This window comes from Apis mellifera, linkage group LG8 (assembly GCF_003254395.2).
Source record: "Apis mellifera strain DH4 linkage group LG8, Amel_HAv3.1, whole genome shotgun sequence".
Lineage (NCBI taxonomy): Eukaryota > Metazoa > Arthropoda > Insecta > Hymenoptera > Apidae > Apis > Apis mellifera.
The window spans coordinates 2,433,448-2,450,729 of record NC_037645.1 but is presented as its reverse complement, the minus strand read 5'-3'; the positions used below and the strand labels follow the sequence as shown (position 1 = coordinate 2,450,729).

General features: G+C 24.4%; 1 protein-coding gene across 1 annotated transcript in view; it reads right to left on the bottom strand.

Moving 5' to 3' along the window:
• Positions 1 to 17,282, bottom strand: part of LOC412439 (PDF receptor) — a 33,584-nt gene that overhangs the window by 8,250 nt on the left and 8,052 nt on the right. The window contains 6 exon segments of the mRNA XM_016913344.2: positions 151 to 308; positions 6,666 to 6,773; positions 7,578 to 8,039; positions 8,134 to 8,409; positions 12,794 to 12,919; positions 16,969 to 17,257. Of these exon segments, the coding sequence (XP_016768833.2) occupies positions 151 to 308; positions 6,666 to 6,773; positions 7,578 to 7,659 (348 nt within the window). The 5' untranslated portion in view covers positions 7,660 to 8,039; positions 8,134 to 8,409; positions 12,794 to 12,919; positions 16,969 to 17,257.

Here is a 17,282-nt window from a genome sequence, read left to right as displayed (position 1 = left end):
TTTTTAATTTGTTTTATTCAATAAATGCATATATATTTTTATCAAAAATAATAATTACATTGTAAAAATTAATTCAATAAATTTCTTCGTTCTTATTTAATTAATTTTATTAATTTCATTTTCATAATCTCAATTTTTACATATACTCACATTACCCTCAATGGCGTTAGTGTAAACTTTTCCATGTAATCGAAGCATTTCCGGTGTCATACAAGTTGTGTAGTTTGCCCATCCATGAGGAGAATCGTTGTTTGTTCCGTTCTGACCCTCCCAACGGCCATTATATCCACATTTCTTCTCCACAGATTCTAAACAAACATTATATCAAATTATCTCTTATTTGTATCTCATCTCCTCAGTGTTATCAGAGAAACTAAGCTTAAGATTACTTGATTACTTATTTGACTAATTAATTTGATCAGCTATTTACAAGGAACATTTCAAATTAGATTTAAACTTTAGCCTAAACTTGGATCATGATTTTCCAAGAAAGGAAACTATAGAGAAACTATTTCTACAATTTGAATGATAAATTTATGTAAAATTAGATAATTTTTCTTTAAATTAAAGAAAGTTAAATTGTTCGGATTATTTTTAAATAATCGTAATAGAGTAATGATATAAATATTAAGATGAGATTAATAATATGAATGACATAAACATATGTGTTATAAGGATTTTGTATCCTAGGGATGACGTGTATAAACTATTTCATTCAATATCATTTAAATAATGAAATTCAAAAAGAAAACATTTATATGATTAATAATAATGTTTACAAGTTGTGGTAAACTAGCTTGAGCAATGATTCTAATAGAAAAATTTCGTGATAAAGAATGATGGATCAAAAAATTATATGATTAAAAGAATTTCATCTTGCAACAGCGTTATCAAAAAATTGAAATAAAGAAACGGCCACGAATATTCCATGAAAAGAGAAAGTTCAAAGAGGAGTCTATGTATCCTATGTGAGCTGCCTACTTAAGACTTTTCTCAAAGCCTGCGAAATCAGAAAGCCTACGAGTCTGTTCCTCTCTTCAACCTGCAGCTCCGAATCACAAAGTCAAAGACGTTAGAAAAAAAAGAAATTGTTTGGAAATTCTGCTTCTAATCACTGTTAAAATTATTTTTAATCATCATCGAAATTTTTTTTCAATTTTTTGAAACTCTTATTTCATCTTCTTTAAATATTTCATTGGATAATATTTATCTGATGTATTGTAAATAAATTTTTTGTTTATTTATAATTAAATATATTATAGAAATATTTATTTTAATTTCTTTTTTTTTTAAATGATTTTTAAAGTTTAAATATTTATTTTATTTTTTAAATATTTTCTATATAATTATTATTAATAAATATTATTGTCTTTTAATCCCAACAATTTCAACATGAAACTAACCTTTAAAACAAAAATTTTTCAACCACGAAAATATTGAAAGCATCGTTATATTATTAGAAAAATTTATTGTCAGTTTTGAAAGTTCTAAAAAGGTTTACTAGAGTACTAAAAATATTTGCAAAATATGTGCAAAATAAATAATTAGCAAAAGCGAAAAACATAATTCTGATGAAAAAAATTGGTTTTTAATAATTTTTTCTTTTTATCATAAAAAAAAATATTCATCAGTACAATATTATTTTATATCATAAAATTTCAATTTGAATTCAAAAAATACATTCACAAAAAAAGAAAATGAAAACTTTATGAAACAAATTACATTATACATATATTTTTTATATATAATATGCAAAAAGCATATAAAAGTATCAATATATCAAAGTTTTAATAACATCTGCATAATTATTAATACAATTTTTTTTAATATAACATTAAAGATCCTTTAACATTAAAGATATGTATATATCTATTATCCATTTATTTTTTTTAATATCTGGTAACTTCTTTAGTTTGATTAAAATTTTTTTTTCTAACTTCAAAATACAGAGTCTACAAATATTGATAAATTTAAATAAAATTAATTCCCTTAAACGTCTCTGTTTAATATGTAATATATATTAGAAAAAAATATGTAATTGAAAAAAAATTGCAGTGGAAATAGCTTTGTTTATGCAGTTAGCGTTGATATGTCGTGGTATTATCGAGTGCAATCAAAATGTACAGAAATAGGTCGAGTGTCTGAGATTTCCAGATTTTCATTCTATCTCTCTGTATTATTGTCATTGTCGAAACGGAAGTTGTATGTCGCTGAGAGGCAAGTCAAGTAAAGTGTCACGTGTGTGTGAATCCTGGCTGTGAAATCGATGTGTCCGCCTGCGAAATATTCTCCTGTTAAAGTTAAAGCTGACTGGCGATAAACAATTATATACTTCAATCAAATTTCGAATAGGATTGAAGGTGGATTTAGTGAAATTTTCCTCGAATAAACTGTAAATCCTATTATCATTTCAAATGCAATTAGGAGCTATTTAGAAATTTTTTATTTATATTAAGGAAAAATATTTTTCATTTTTATTATTTCTTTTTTAATTTAAAATAAGTTTATCGCATACATAAACAAATTACAAATTGTTTATTTGTAGATACAATTTATTTATTTATTTATTTTATTTATTTTTCTATATATCCTGATAGATACTGAATAAATAAAACATTACTATATTAAAGAATATAGATTATGTAATTATATTTAACTGCATTAATTGAATATTAATTGAATTTAATTAATTATAAAATTTGATGTATTAATTATAGAATATGATGTGTATAGTTATGAAACAATCCTAAAATTATAGATTAATATTAAATAGCTAGATTAAATTAATATTTCACGTGTAAGAATTACGAAATATTCCAAATTGAAATAGATTGGGTAGCTAGATTAGATTTTGATTAAAATTTAAGATATTGTTCGATTAAAGTAAGTATACTAATTCTAAATTAATAATTATAGTAACTTCGACTAGATTTAAATTTGGCTAGAAATTATTCGTGAAACCTTTCTCGATGTTAAATATTATAGTTTGCTAGCTATGAAATATCATGCGAAGTATTCTTTAGTTAATATAGATGGAAATTAAACAATTATACAATTCAAACAGAATTTCAAATTTCATTATATTTGAGCTGGAAATTAATCTATTAACTCATTACATTTTAAAAATCGATATGTATATTGTAAGAAATTTTCTTATACCAATATACCACTAGACTAATTATATTTAAAATATGGAATCATAATTTTACAATTAAAAAAAAAATGTTATCTCGAAACTTTTAAAGAGAAACATGTATCTTCAATTTATTAAAATTCTTTGTTAAAATTGATCAAATATTTGTTGTAAGAATTTCTTTCTCAGTTCAAGAGAATTAAGTTCTACAAGAATAAATAAATCTCTAAGAGAAAGAAGGAGAATATTTATTGGATAAATCAAACGATGATTCGACATTGAATCGTATTAAATCTGTCAGCTGGGATACTTTCAAATCTCTTGTCGGATTTTATTGTGACAACGCAAGAAATTTGCATCCAGGTCGAGGTGCAGTTAACACGAAAGCGTTGAATCGAATACACCGTAAGAATAGAGAAATGTCGACAATGGTCACATCACGTAAATTTCTTCTGCTTTTTCTTTCTTTTTTTTTTGTTTCAATGTTCTAGAATGTGTTACATTTCTAGAGATTTCTAGAGATGGTTCAAAGTTGTGGTTCTTTTATTTGTAGTACTAACTTTTATAATTTTTCTAAAAAAAATTAGTGATTGGATAAAAATTGTGATTTATGAGTTTCCCAAAGATTCATCTTCTTTCTTTTAATCTTAATTAAATAATTTAATTTTTTCTTTCATTTAAATTTTAAAATATAGAAATATAAAAAATTATTAAAATAACATGAAAATATTCAATTGTTAAGAACCAATACTAACTATCCTTCCCTCCTTCTCTTTTTTCTTCTCTTGTCAAATTTAAATGCTTATCTAGCCTTGGGCAAGCTTGATTCCATTCTTTTTTAGACAGACAATTTTTTTTCAAATCAGGCAATTAGATGGAAGTTAAAAGCAATCAAGAATACTTGTTGCTGGGATGAAATGCAAATTGAGCTCCAATGATACGCAGCAAAAATTGGTATAATTATTCAAAAAGCCTGGCACAATCTGAGGAATCAGTTTACTTCCTTGAGGAGCGAAGTTTCCGTTTACATGTGGAAGAGTGAAAAATTTATGTGCATTTATTAAGTGGCGAGGAATGATTCAATTTACTCCCTTTTAAAATGAAAAATTCTTTTAATTCTTTGAAGAATTTTTTTTTATCAAATTGAAGATGACTTTAATTTTTTTTATAATAAATATATGTACAATTTTTTTAAAACTGCAATTAAATAAAATTTAAAATAAAAATTATAAATAAATTAATATAAAATTTCGAAATGTATAAAATGTTTTTCCTATTACAAATACATATATATATATATATATTTTATTAATTTATAAGAACGCTGGAATAAAAATAAAACAAAAATAAAAGCGATAAAATAAAAAATTTTGAATATTTTTTGAATTATTAAATTTTGAATAATTTTTTAATTCTAAAAGTCTTGATTATTCAAATTTGAACATGCATACGTTAGATGCATAGAAGATGAAGTTAAATGAATTCGCTGCACATGGATTAGAAAATGAATTAATACAGTTTCTGATCATGAGTGCAGATACACCTTACATTCGATACGTGACTCGATAAATCGGAGTAATTTCATGTGAATGATTCATATCGAAAACCGAAGATATCATATAATAAATCTTCTATTCAGTGAGTGAAAGAAAACATAAAGATATAATTTTTGAAAATGAAATGAAATATTATTTTCAAAAAGAAAAAAAAAAAATATAAAGTATCTGACTAATGCAAATTATCGATGAGGTTATTTTAAAAATTTTCCAATAATAAATGTAACGATAGTTAATATTTTAACTAAAAAATTAAATTAAACGACAAATATTAAATCAAATTTATAAAAATATTTGATAAAGAAATGGAGCTAAAAAAATCAATTTGAATTTACGATAAAAAAATGATTGAATTTTTTAAATGAGGAAAAAATAATTTCAAATTTTTATAAATCTTTCCCTAAATTTTTCTCTTTACAAAAAAAAAAGAAATAAAAAGAGACAAGAAGAATTATAACTAATTATAACTTAAATATTCTATAATTTACTTTTTTCCTTCCTTGATTAAAAAACGAACGTTTGAGAATTTCATGATTGTCGATGTGACTCGTGAAATGAATGAACATTCTTTCGCGAATAATCTTCCATGCAAATGCTGCTTAAGGAATTTCAAAGTTTTCCACTAGTTGAATTAATTAATCAATAATATCGAAAAACCCTCTCAAAACTCAGATTTTCCACTTTAATTACATATAAAATAATAATGACAAAAGAAATCTTTTAAATCTTTTTTAATACCTATATTAATATTATAAATTATTAAGTTTCTTATATATTCTTATATAATACCTTTATCTTACCTTATATATCTTTAATTCATTCTAACTTTCATATTTATTGAAAACAAACTTTAATCAAAATACTAAACTATTATTCAGAAAGTCTCTTATTTTTCTAATATCTTTTTTATTGATTTTTTTATAGAATATTTTCTTAAATTCTTATTTTTATTATTTTTTTGAAAACAGACTTCAAACTTCTGAATACACTAATTTATTCTCCTAGAATTATTTTTCACATTTCTATTTTTGTCTTTTTTTTCTCTTATGCAGAAAACATTTTATTCCCTTCCTCCCCTCATCATCTCATTAAAAAGGAAACTTAAATTATTAAGAATTAATTTTTAGAACTTTTTTTCGCTTCAATGACCAATTATATTAAATTTCCACTTATTTCACTGATTTGTTCATGTCGAATGCATTCTATTTTTTTTTTTTTTTAACGATAAATAGAAACATCTCGATGGAAACGGAACTTAATTAAGGATATTAACAATTTTATTTTAATATTATTTTAAAAAATAAGAATCCTAACATATATATATATATATTCATTATATATATTCATTTTTTTATAAAAAAAATATGATAATTAACTTTTTTTTGATTTAAATAACTTTATTTCTGAAAAAATTAAGCTATTCCAAATACATTAAAATTTTTTATTCTTTATTTGTTTGCCATTTTATCTTTTACATTTATTTATTTTTTTTTTTCTTATTTTTTCATAATTTCAGAATTTCCATTTAGTTATATTTTTCATACTTTTCGTAGAAAGCTTAAATTTACATGAAAAAATAAATCAAAAATGGAAGATTTTTTGTATATAACTTTTTATAATTTGATTATATCAATATTGAAAGATTTGCATATAATTCTCACACCAATTAATTTATATCATACCTAATAAATCTAAACGTATTATATATATTATTTTTCTAATATCTAAATATTCTAAATAAAGTAATTATCTAAATCATCTAAATACAAGATCAAATAAAATTGTTAATTTCAAACGACAATCTCAATTTTTCCAATTACTTAAACCAATGAAATAATTTAGATTAACATCAAATCGTATCTGAATTGCAATCGTTTTCCAATATTTCCACATCTGTTCCTTTTTGAGTGTACATATATCAGAAACATTAACGAGCAATTTAAATGTACATTCGTTAAATATAGCATCGTACTTACTGGTTGTATCGAATCCATCTTCGTATGGGCATCTTTGTTTGGCTGTAGTGGAAGCTTTGGTCGGCGGCCAACAGAGTAACGAGTCCCAGACCGGCTCGCACCACAACTCTGTATAAAGGAACGATAGATCTGTATAAGATATTACTGTCACACTGTGTTCCACACGAGTGATATACGCGTTGGTGTTTTATACAATTTGATATTGACTGGCTACAATTTGATATATCGGTATATGAACGTCTTTGAGTTTGGCTGGAATAAATTATACTATTTCCTGCAAGCAGATTTCATTTTTTATTGATTACGTTTCGCTATTTTTTTTGTCCTTGTTGTATTATATAGAAATTTCTTCTTTCTATTTCTCATTTTTTTGATTGATATAGTATACATATTTTTTTTTACAATTGTTGGAATTCTTCTGTTTGTTATTATTGAAATTTTTAGGAAATTTTTATAATTAGCTTGTATTACTTATTGTTATCATTGTATTTTTATAAAAAATGTTCAAGATTGAAAAATAAAAAAAAACATATTATCAGAGAGAATTTCCAAAGCTGTTTCTTTAAGACCGAATCTCCAAGATCTTTGTGTCGTTTTTTTATTGGAATTTCTTTTGTGATACTTGTTTTAGTTTTTTAACATCCTTGTTCTACTTTTCTTTAATTGATGAAATTCTTTAATGCAACTTTTGCAACATATTCAATATCTTATTTATGCGAGATAATTTCAGTCCATTTGTATTTTTTTTATTTCAGAATTAATTTCTTTCAAATTAGTTCTTCTCCTATTTCCCTGTATATATCTCTTTTTTCTATCAAAACGAATTTAAATAAGTCACCGCTTTCCAAAGAAATAAAAAAAAATTTTTTTAATTCTAAAAGAAATATTAAAATATATTTCGAATATACTCACCACCTTCCAGAGGCATTAAATTCTTATATCTCGCGCTGCAGAAATCCGGCGTATTATTTTTAATTGCATTAGTGACATCCATATTTCTTTTAATTATCCATTTTTACTTCCTTTTGCCTCTACATCCTTTTCACTTGTCACAAGCTCGATAAATCACACGTAAACAACGCGTATCCCATTTTTCTCCTCTTCTTTCATTTCTTCACTCCACCAATTTCTTCTCCTTGCAAGGTGACGTAATCGAATTTCAATTCCGGGATTTCCCCGCAACCAAACCTGTTTCTGTTTCCTCTATCTCTACGAGCTGAATTCTGACCGGTTGAATACTTTATCTCTTTAAACAGAGAGACGCGAACAAAGAAGAAAGAAATTTCTGTGCTGATGGGCTGCTTCGAATTATCTCTTTGTGTTCGCTTTATCAGAAGCCAGAATAATTTTATTGTCACTGTTATTCGTTACTCCCTTTCCATGTTATAATCGATTGTAACAAGAAAAATGAGTACAAATTAATAAATCAAAATTCGACTAAGATATTCATTTTCATCGCTTCTAATACCTTATATTGATCATTTTTAAATGAATTTCGAAGTCTCCTTGTAAAGATTTCAATTAGTATATTTTTCTATTTTTAATTTTATTTTTCAATTAGAGAAATATATTCATTCTTCCATCTATTTTTAAAACTTGAGAAATTTCAAAAATTTTTTGTTATAATGGAGAAGAGTAGAAGCTTGTTCTAAGATAAATTTTATGATATTTAAATTTCAAATTGGAAATAAAAATTGTGCCTTGGGCTGAATTATAATATAGTTGCTTCATTTATGATGTTCATCTGAAAAAGAAAAAATATTTTTTTCTTAAATTCTTTTTTCAAAGAAAATTTGAAATAAATTTTTAAAATAAATATCAATAGTAAATTTAATTTATTATGAAATATTCTATATATATGCTGTACACTTTGAATGAAATGCAGATTTCATCTTATTGCTTCTGATAGATAGTATATATATTCATAAAATCTAGAAATAAATATTGCATGATGGTTCTATCCCAAAGGATTTCTTCTTAAAGCAACATATAATATTTATATATAATAAGCAAAAAAAAAAAAAAAGAAATTTACCTTTAATAATTTCAACATGTGAATTTAATTAATTATAAAGTATTTAATAATAATGTAATTAATAATATATATTTAATAATAATTTAAAAAATTTAAAAAAAGAAATTATAGAAAGAATTGAATTGTCCAAAAACAAAGATAATAATTTTTCTTTTAAATTCTTCCTGTAATAAATGTATATAGATCATACAAATTGATAATTAAACATTTCATTCCCATTTTATTTATTAAAACAACTTTTGAGGAGGAAATTAATGTTAAAAGCCGAAACTTTATAAATTTTCTTTTCAATTAATATAAAATTATTTAACTAAAATGAAAAAGCTGGAATTTTTATCATCATAAAAAGGAATTGATTATTAAGTTTGAAAAAGAATTTTCAAACAATAGTTCAATGTTTTTTTTTCTCTTTAAACTAGATCCATTTTTTACAGTGAAACGTGAAAGAAATTTCAAATAAGATTATTTGCTAGTGATTATCTGGCAAATATATCAGCTTACAAAAGAATTGACATTAATTGTCAGGCATAGTGAAAATTGGCAATAATCCTTGAACAACAGTATATATTTCTTTTTTTATTTTTAATTCCTAACAAATTTTCTACCTTTCTCATCGTCATTTTCTACATGATTCAGCAAATTCACAATAATAAAATTAGAATGTCCAGCGTAATTTAATTTTTTTTTTAAATATAATTTTTCACTACATGACATCATTCTTGTGTGAAAAGTTTATTCTTGCATAAATTTTATCTTGCAATTTGAATATCAAATTGATAATAAAAAAAAATTCATGTTTTATATTAAATGAATTTTTATATAGAATTTCCATTCAATATCATTTTTAACATATAATTTTTAATAACATCATTAATCTTCAACTGAAAATTCCTCTTTCTTCTTTAATAAATTTTATTTCTCACTCTAATTCCAAATGAAAAAAAAAAAAAAAAAAGAAAAATATCAATATTCGATTCCAGGTGAATTTTTATTCCAAATTTATTCATAAAATCACCAGCTAACGCCATTTCCCCAGTGGTTTAATGCACGCATCTGAAAATTGTATTTCACCTATTCACCCGTTCCTCTCAACTTATCGACCAACATGAATCTTGTCTCTTTCCCTCTCTCTTCCTTTTCCTCCTCCTCCTCCTCCTCTTTGATCGATTTCCAATTTTCTTCTTCGTCCTTCTAAACTTCTAGAGGAACAACTTACTAGTAAAACTTTGTACATAAACTTCACCATTGATCATTGAACGAGGGAAGACATCTACGTCAAGGAATCGATTTGTAACACTTACTCGTTAAACTGGCTTCCACGAGGATAAAGGAGAGATTTTCTTTCTTTCTCTCTATTTGATGAAAAAGATCTGATCGATTCGACACGATAAAAATCAAGTCGAAGAAGATAACGATATTGAGATGATATTAATGATGGAAGGGATCTCCTCCTTTAGTCTCGTGAGATTATTCAATATCGATGGCTTCGATTAAAGAAGTTCCATTGGAATTGGAAAAGTTATATATATATATATCGTAATATAAAAATGAAAATTCGAAAATTTATGTCTGTCTTAAAAAAAGATTTCTTGATTTAATTTAATTTAATTATTAAATTAATTTAATTATTTCTTACATATGTGGAAATATATGGTGAAATATATATAAATGTCTCGCATTTCTCACTCATGGATTAATGAAATTTAATTAGTTGTTCTGATTGAAGTGCACAAAGTGAAATCAGTTTCCTTTTTTTTTTTCCAAGATGAAAGGAGTGAGCCTGGCCAGTGAGACAAGTTTCTAAGTCTGTTTAAATCTTGTTTATATATTTTTGATTGAATCAGATGAAAGTTTGCTGAAAAATTTCCATTTCCATTGCACTTTTTGTATATACTACTACTGTGTGTGTACATGTATCGAATTCGAAAAAGAATTCGATGTGAATTTCATGAAAACTTTGAAATTGAACTAGTTTTTCGAATCTGTCTTTTCATCATCCTTAAACTTTGAAAAAGTTTATTATTATTAAGTCGTGCTACTTAAACGATTATAATGTATAAGCTTATAAGCAGATAATACTGTCTTATCCTTGAGATGTACTACTTAAGATATAGTACAGTACAGTTCCAAAATTTTCTTTCTCTAAGTTTTATCTATATACAGTTTTGATATCTCTGAAAAATTTTCCCAAGAAATTTTCTAAAAAATAAAGATTTTTTTCTATATTTAAACAAATATAAAAAAAAATCTTTTAAATTTAAAATAAGTAATTGAATTAAAGATGTTTCAATGACAGTCTTTTTCGAATATATAAACTACTTAAATCGAATATAATAATAAAATTTTGGTTTATCATTTATCATTGAGTTATTCTATTTGAATTTGAATCTTAGAGTATATAATTGTTTCTTCATTACTTTAATTTTTTCTTAAACAATTAATGTAATTAATCTGTCAATGGCTATTGTTAAAATTAATTGAAAATATTAACATTAAAATTCTCTACAGGAGAAAAATAGAAAAAAAATATATGTTTTAATTAAAAATATTATAAACTTCTTCTTTCAATAGTCCATGTATTAAATTCAGCGAATTATTATCGAACTTGTGTCTCCACTAATTTATCGCTGACTTGTACTACTTAAAGCCACTTCTATAGTATCGGAATCCGCCTCTTTATTCTTGATTCTTTATCGCTTATAAAAACCAACTTCAATGGTATTAAAAATTTTTTTTAATTCAAAAAAATTAAAAAAAAAATCACAAATTAAATTAGCCAAACTGAAAAAAATTCCTCCTATAATATCCAGAAAAAAAATCAATCCTTCTAATATACGTAATATTTTTCAATTAAAAATATATATAATGATCTCTGTGAAAATTATATAGAGCGTTTTAGGATCACATCGAATCTGATGCTTTGTTGGATTTTTTTTCTTCCAAGGCAAGAGATTTATTTCATCTGGAAGAAAAACAAACAAAAAGAAAAAAAGAAAAAAAACAATCGTTGGTCATTATTTGAGATGGATGTGAGCCATGAAATGGACGGAAACGAATCGTTTCAAAATTAAAGGACGGTCGACGGAAGTCAGCGAATCGTTAACGCGAAATCCGGAAACGGGGTTGCGGCTGTTAAGGATCCTTGGAAAATTTAAACAGCCGTAGGTAATTTCATATTCTCTACTCGACATCACTTGAATTCTATAAGCTAAGTTTTATTTTGTTTTTTACCTTTTTTCTTTTTTTCTTTTTTTTCGAGAAGTAGGGGGGAGGGGGGAGATTTAGTAGATTAAAGAGAACATTTTTCCTTATCAAAGGAAATAAGATAATCATCCTTAACGACAATGACAAGAAGTTTGAAAGTTTGTAAATTTGAAAAATTTTTAAACGAATTATAAAGAATACTATTCTTTATAAAATTCTAATTATTTCATATTCTGAATAATTATTCTTGGATTTGCATCAATGATTTTTATAAGATCTGAAGGAAAAAAGAAACAAAATTATTTGTTTCTAAATTATAATTAAAATTCTCTAAATATGGTGAAACAAAATGAAAACTTAATATTCATAGAAACTATTTCCATACACAAAAAAAAAGAGGAAATCCTTTATTCCTAATCTTTAATCATATATTTTTAAAAAATGCAAAAAAAGATATTATCTATTTTAAATATTTTAAAACAAAATATTGAAAATCTATAATCTTTTGTGTATTATTAAATTATATAAAAGAAATCCTTTACAAATCCTTTACAATAATAGTCTCTTATTTGTAATCTCTAATCTTGGCAAAACTATCTACTAATGAAATAAAAAATATTGAAAGTTTTGAAAAAAAAAAAATAAAATATAGTATGAATATATAAGAAAAAAGACAAAAACTCTTATTCTTAATATCTAACCATACATTTTAAGAAAGAGAAAAAAAGGCAACAGAGTCGCCAATGAAAGCTAGTTTTGTAACTAGGAAACAGCTCTTAGAATAGAGTAGTGAAAAAAAGAAGGGAAGAAAAAGAGAAAAAGAGCAAAGAAGAAAATGATACAGGCTAGTTGGATCATTGCCAGAAAATCCCGCGTGTGTACTATGTACCTCTTGCCTCGTGTTCGTTCATGAATAGAGTCTGATTCGGAAACGTCGTGTTCTGCTGACAGGATTCTTGTTCGTACCATGATCGTCCATTCCGTTTCAAAATGCCCGAAAGAAAGTGAATAGAATCTGTAAGAGAAATAGGTACAAAAACTTCAAGAGGGTAAGTGAATGTATAGAAATGATTAGACGTATAGTATTTGTATTTTTACGTAAAAATTGAATTTTATATTTTTCTCTTTATCTTTTTTTTCTTTTTCTTTCCAATGAATATTGGGATAATATTTTTATTTTATTAGATATTGATATATTTAAATTTTGCTAAATTTCTATCAAAAGATTTAGAATTTCTTTTTTTTTATTTTATTAAATAATATTTGAATCAAAATTTGAATATTTTTTATGATATATTTTTTACTTGATATTAACATATTATTTTTTTATAGAAAAAAATTTATCAAACATTTATATTTTTATAAAATAATATTTTAATTGAGAATTGAATTTCCTATTTCTTTTTCTATTTCTTTATTATAAAATAATATTTATATATAAGAATAAATATAAATATAATAGAATTTCATTTATTTTCAATAAATAATTTTTAAAACGTTTTAGATTTATATATATTATCTAATGAAAAAAAATTTCTTGTTTTTATTTTTTCATTGCCAAGTTTAGTATGATTGCATTTCGTGGAAACAGGAAAACTTTATAATACAAAACTAAAAATAGACTTAAATAACTGCATTCTCGAGCATTAAAAATTTTACGAAAATTGTAAAAATGAAATGAAAACTAAAAATGCTTGAAAGCTAAATATTAAAAAAAAAAAAAAATGAAAAATTCATTCTTTTAATCCTTTAAATTATACTACATTGTATGTTGAGTATTTTTTGGCGCAAAATGACCAGAAAAATGGTATCAAACTGCTCGAGGGCATAAAAAAATAGTAGCAACTTGATGTTTCACTGACGTTTCAGTGAAATAGGTCAAGTAGAAGATCAACACGTATCTCATGAAACGAATTCACTGATGGATAAAAATGTTCTTGAAAAATTTTCTTACCGATTTTAAATCTTAACTATTGTATCTAAAATGTTAAAGTTTCTCACCGCAAAGAAAAACTTTAAATCTATTTTCTCCAAAAGAAATTAATTCTTCTTTGCTCAATTATTTCCTTTTGAATTTTTCTATGCATTTTCTGGCAAGAATAAGTACCTCAAAAGAAATGAAACTTTTTTTGAAAAAAAAAAAAAAAAGAAAAAAAATAAAGAAATAAAATTCTATTATATTAATATCAATTTATAGATAAAAATAGTAGTTTAAACAATTTTGTCGTATATTTAATTTTTAACTAATATTTTACAATATATTTTACAATCAACTAATATAAACTATTTCCACTTTTCCTCTAGTTCTCCTAAAGAATTCACATTATCAATCTCACCAAGAAAATTAAAAGTTGGAGATATATTCTATAAAAAAACGCAGATTTCCGTTACACGGTTAAACAAAGTTTCATCTATCATTCAGTTGTGTTTAACGAGGTTGAACATGGTTACTCTAGATAGGGAACAAAGATGACGACAATTGATGAAATTTTCATAAAATTTGATTCCATTGAAATTGAAGTCTCGAGGCTAAATATGAATTTCGAATGATTTGCAGTACTATGGATATATGATAAAAGTTCAGTATACTTTACTGTGAAATTGAGAAAAGAAACGTTCTTAAGAATATTCATGAAAAAAATTCATTAATGTATTATTACGTATGAGAGATGAAAAATTCTGCTATTTTTCTTCTAGGAAGAAAGACTTTTTTAATTTTTACAAAGATATCAAAGTAATCATATTTTTCTTCTCTTGTACTCTTTCATATATTTACACCGAATATTGAATAGAAGAATGGAAGAATAATCACCGTAGAAAATTACTCACAGTTGCACAGCAAACAGATAAATCTTTCCATGCTTGTGTAATATTTCGTATAATTTCTAAATGTTTTTGTGTGTTTTTCATTTAAAATTTAAAATAAAACTATAAAATATTTTGAAAAATCTTTCCTTAATTTCGATTTGAATGATTTTTTTGGAAAACCATCTCCTTGAAAAAAATTTAATCATTTAAAATTAATAACTGAATGAAATATTCTTATGAAATATTCTTCTAAGATTTAAAAGAAATCTCTTTCTAATCCAAAAAATTTCTTTATACATTTTGTTTTTTATAAATAACAAACTCTCATCATTAGAATAGTTCTTGCTATTGTGAGAAAAACAATGATAAAAGAAAGAAGAACTCTTCTCAATCATCAAGAAACTTTCCTCCATTGAGAACTGATAGGAACTTCTTCCCTCGATAGAGGGGAATATCTCGATCACGACTGCTTCATTCGCGGTTTCATGTTGGAATATTCACGTTGAAATGGGACAATCGATTGCGAGAGGTTGCTAGCAAGGACAACCCAACCGGTTTTTATAGGTCAGAAATCCCACTATAGGTCGGCCTGCATCAACCAACTGGAAAAGTGAAAAAAACCACTTATTCTTAAATGGAGAAAATTCCACGAAAATAGAAACGTAGATCTTTAAAGCTTATATTTATATTGTCCACTTCGCGCTTCCATTATTTCTCGAAGGTTCTGAAACAATTGTTGAAGTCAGAATAGAGAATCTCTTCGAAAAAAGAGCTTTTATAACGAGGATAATGAACCATAGTGCAAAGAACTTCTCAAATTTTTTCTTTTTTTTTTTTTTTAATGATATGAATCGAGGTGTTCAATATCAAAATTATTATCATGAAATTTTATTCATTCATTGAATTGTTATTATTTTAATATTAAAATAATTTATAATCAGATAGAGTGAAGAATTACTGCATGGATAATCTATCATATCAATTGCAGATTCAATTACATACGTTTTATATATAAAATGATGACACAATGAAGAATAATCATTTTGCATCCTTTCCATTCTTCAAATCGATACATTATATTATTTTTCTCAATTGGAAATTACATATTACTTTTATTTTCGGATAAATAAACACGATTTTTAAGTTTTTTAAAATATATTCGATAAAAATTTACTTTTATACGATATAAATAATATTTTCTTCGTATTAGAAGATTCTATATAAATAAATAATTGTATTAAGTTAGGTTAGATTTTTAAAATAGAAATTAAATGAAATTATTTAATTGAAAAATAAGTAAATAAGTATGTACCAATAACCATTAAGAATTATCTCAAGAAAAAGAAACAAAATCAGATTTCAAACAATAGTCTAAAACAATTTAGCTCTTTGTTATTTCTAAATACTTCTAAATAAAATTCTAAATACAGAATCACTTCAATAATCAATTCGGGTCTAATAAAATGGATCTAATAATCAAAACTAGATGTTTTTATAAGAGTATAGAATTAAGAACAAAGATTAGATTTTACGAGGAAATAGGATTATTCTACAATAACTTTGTCATTAGTAAAAAAACAGAATTATTTTAATGATAAAAATCGAATTGTATTAGAAAAGTGAGGAACTTTAGGAAATCAAAATTCAATCTTTAATAGAAAATAAAACCTTAAATTAATAAACAAAAGATATTTATCAAGCTTAAAAACAGTTAAAAAAAAGATAGATATAACCTATATTATGTAAACGTATCTATAATAATCATAAAGTATAAACATGAATCTTTTGTTTCAAATACAGTCCATAATAATAGTTTTTAAAAAAAATTTGAAATAATTCATATATTTTCAAACATTTTAAATAAGATTTTTCTATTCAATAAACTTTTTTAAATAGATAAAGATTCATGCTTCGGAAATTTACAAAAAATTCATGTGAATCATGCAAATTAAACTAGATCATCTAACCTAATTTCTACACTGACCTAATCCAATTTTTTCGAGAATAATAATATCAAAATAATTTTGTAGGTTTGCACATTATTTATAATATCAATTTTTCTCATATAATTTACAAATGAAACATAGAATTCCATTAGAAATTATATATTTATTTAAAAAATTGAGTTTATCTGTTATATTCATATCATCATAATTTTGCATTTATTGATAAAAAAAACTTGTTTCAAAAGAAAAAAAAAAACAAAGAAAAACAAATACTGTAGGATTATGAGAATGAATATTAAATATAACTCACCTGAGCTGATCAAAGTCCTAGATTCCATGGTAATTAGCCAACTATATCCAAGCTATTCTCCGTCCGTAATATAACGTTGTCTTTGTTAACACCATCTCCACAATCTTGTCCAATTATAGCATTAGATATTAGTTTGCATAGTAGCACGATTATACCCTTTGTGAACAGTAACCTGGATTTCAATGGTGAAAATTCCACGCGAATGAAAATTCCAGGAGATTCAAATTTCGATGTAACGTTCCAAATTTTGATCCGATTTCATCCATTCAATATGAAATGTAACTTGAATCTGTAATAAAAGAGATGAAACTTGT